At 41.3% G+C, this 2,096-nt stretch overlaps 1 protein-coding gene across 1 annotated transcript in view; it reads right to left on the bottom strand.

Moving 5' to 3' along the window:
* Positions 1–2,096, bottom strand: part of LOC101858371 — a gene marked incomplete at its 3' end in the record, with an annotated part of 17,916 nt that overhangs the window by 3,407 nt on the left and 12,413 nt on the right. The window contains 1 exon segment of the mRNA XM_005089363.3: positions 216–424. Within this exon segment, the coding sequence (XP_005089420.2) occupies positions 216–424 (209 nt within the window).

Below are 2,096 nucleotides of genomic sequence, written 5' to 3'. Positions count from 1 at the left end.
ACTAGGAAAGAAAAAGCAGCAGTTCCCTGATGTAGATCAGGCACAGTTATGGGCATGACATGATGAATCCGCCCATTTACAATTCTACTGTGCTTGAACAAGAAATGTCTCCCCTTTGGAAATGGCCTAAAGAAACTGCAGTCAGTGGCACTGCCCCGGGGGGTCGGTAGGTTTGTAATTTTTCTCCTTGGGAGTTACATATAACCCACACTGACCTCTGAGAGTGAGCGGAGCCTCTCTTTGACGATCGCCTCGAACCCTTGGACTCCTCCAGAGCCGCGATGTCTGGTTCTGTTTGACCTTCAGGAAGTGCCGGCTGCTGCCATGGGCTCTCCTCCACTTCCTGTTCCTCGACAAACTCTCCGCTGTACTCTTGGGGTATTTCCCGCAGGCCGTACGCCTCCATCCAGTGGTGGTCGGCGATCTAGAACAATGGGGAAAACACACAGCAGGATCAGACCCAGCCCTCTGTGGCTCTTATTTGTGTGAGTAAAAAGAAGCACATTGATGTTGCAATAACGCTCATTTATGGCTCTTTGTTACACTCATTTATGGCTCTTTGTTACACTCATTTAAGGCTCTTTGTTACACTCATTTATGGCTCTTTGTTACACTCATTTATGGCTCTTTGTTACACTCATTTAAGGCTCTTTGTTACACTCATTTATGGCTCTATGTTACACTCATTTATGGCTCTTTGTTACACTCATTTATGGCTCTTTGTTACACTCATTTATGGCTCTTTGTTACACTCATTTATGGCTCTTTGCTACACTCATTTATGGCTCTTTGTTGTTAGAGTAAAGAGAAACACATTGATAAAACAATAACAGTCATTTGTGGCTCTATGTACTCAGAACATTTTCATCTGAACTAGTCATAAGAACTGAGCCCCTCATGCTGCTCAACTACATTACAATCACACAACAGTCACACAATAATTACATTCCGATCACATGTATATTCATACAAAGATGATATCACAATCACACACAACACACATGATGAGTTATTCCTCCAACCATTGAGACTGAGATCAAACACTCCAACAGCTCTTCTCAGATCACACCACCCCACATGTAGACCACGAGAACTCGGGGGGGGGGGGGGGGGGGGGGGGTTAATTCGTTCAGACAAAAATTCTACAAAGTGGAGGTGCATTATAAATAACAAGTGTAGAATTCTGTGTGTATAACTGAACATAAAATATCCTTCGGCGCAGTCGGCACTCCGCAGTGAATATACAATGTCGAAGCAAATGATGGCGATCGCTACAAAAGGACTGAATTTAACTTAAAATGGGCTTTCTTCTTACACATTTGATCTTAATGAAAAATACAATAGTGCAACACTACGTTTCAAGTTATGGGTACCGGCAAAGTTTCATATTTTTTCATATTGTAGTTTCTGAGAATATACTGTTCGCAAAATTTGGCCTTAGCTCCATTAGTAGTAAGATAATAATAATAATAGATAAATAGCATTTGTATAGCACAAATTCCCACTCAACAGCAAGCTCTATGCATCCAGACAGGAAACCAAGACAAAGAGTCTAAAGTAAAACGTAGTAAAATCCTCACCACATCACATAGGTCGGGTCCGTTCAACATCAGGTCAACATTTTCGTGTTCATCCATAATCCTGGAAAGACAACGGGAAAGGTTCAAAGTTCACTCTCACGTTGTTTGAGGGTTGGGGTAAAAAATTCCTCTCTAGTTTGGGGTTGTTTTTTTTTAAGGAGTAGTATGTTGACTCAATAACAGTAATTTATTTAGTGCAGGATAGAGTAAGCCAGACAGACAGACAGACAGACAGACAGACAGACAGACAGACAGACAGACAGACAGGCAGACAGACAGACAGACAGATAGACAGACAGACAGAAACAATAAAGGTACAGAAAAGAAAGTAACCCATTTTTTAAGTCCAAAGTCATGTTTGTTTCTTTGTTTGTTTGTTTGTTTGTTTGTTTGTTTGTTTGTTTGTTTTAGAAAAGAGAAGCACATTAACATGATAGTGGTCATTTAAAGCAGGGGGGGGGGGGGGGAAAGCAAGGCAGACAAACAGAAATAATAGAGAGAAAGAGAGAGAAAGAA

This window comes from Aplysia californica, unplaced genomic scaffold (assembly GCF_000002075.1).
Source record: "Aplysia californica isolate F4 #8 unplaced genomic scaffold, AplCal3.0 scaffold00005, whole genome shotgun sequence".
NCBI lineage: Eukaryota > Metazoa > Mollusca > Gastropoda > Aplysiida > Aplysiidae > Aplysia > Aplysia californica.
Note: the sequence above shows the minus strand (reverse complement) of the source record. Positions and strands in the feature narration are given on the sequence as shown.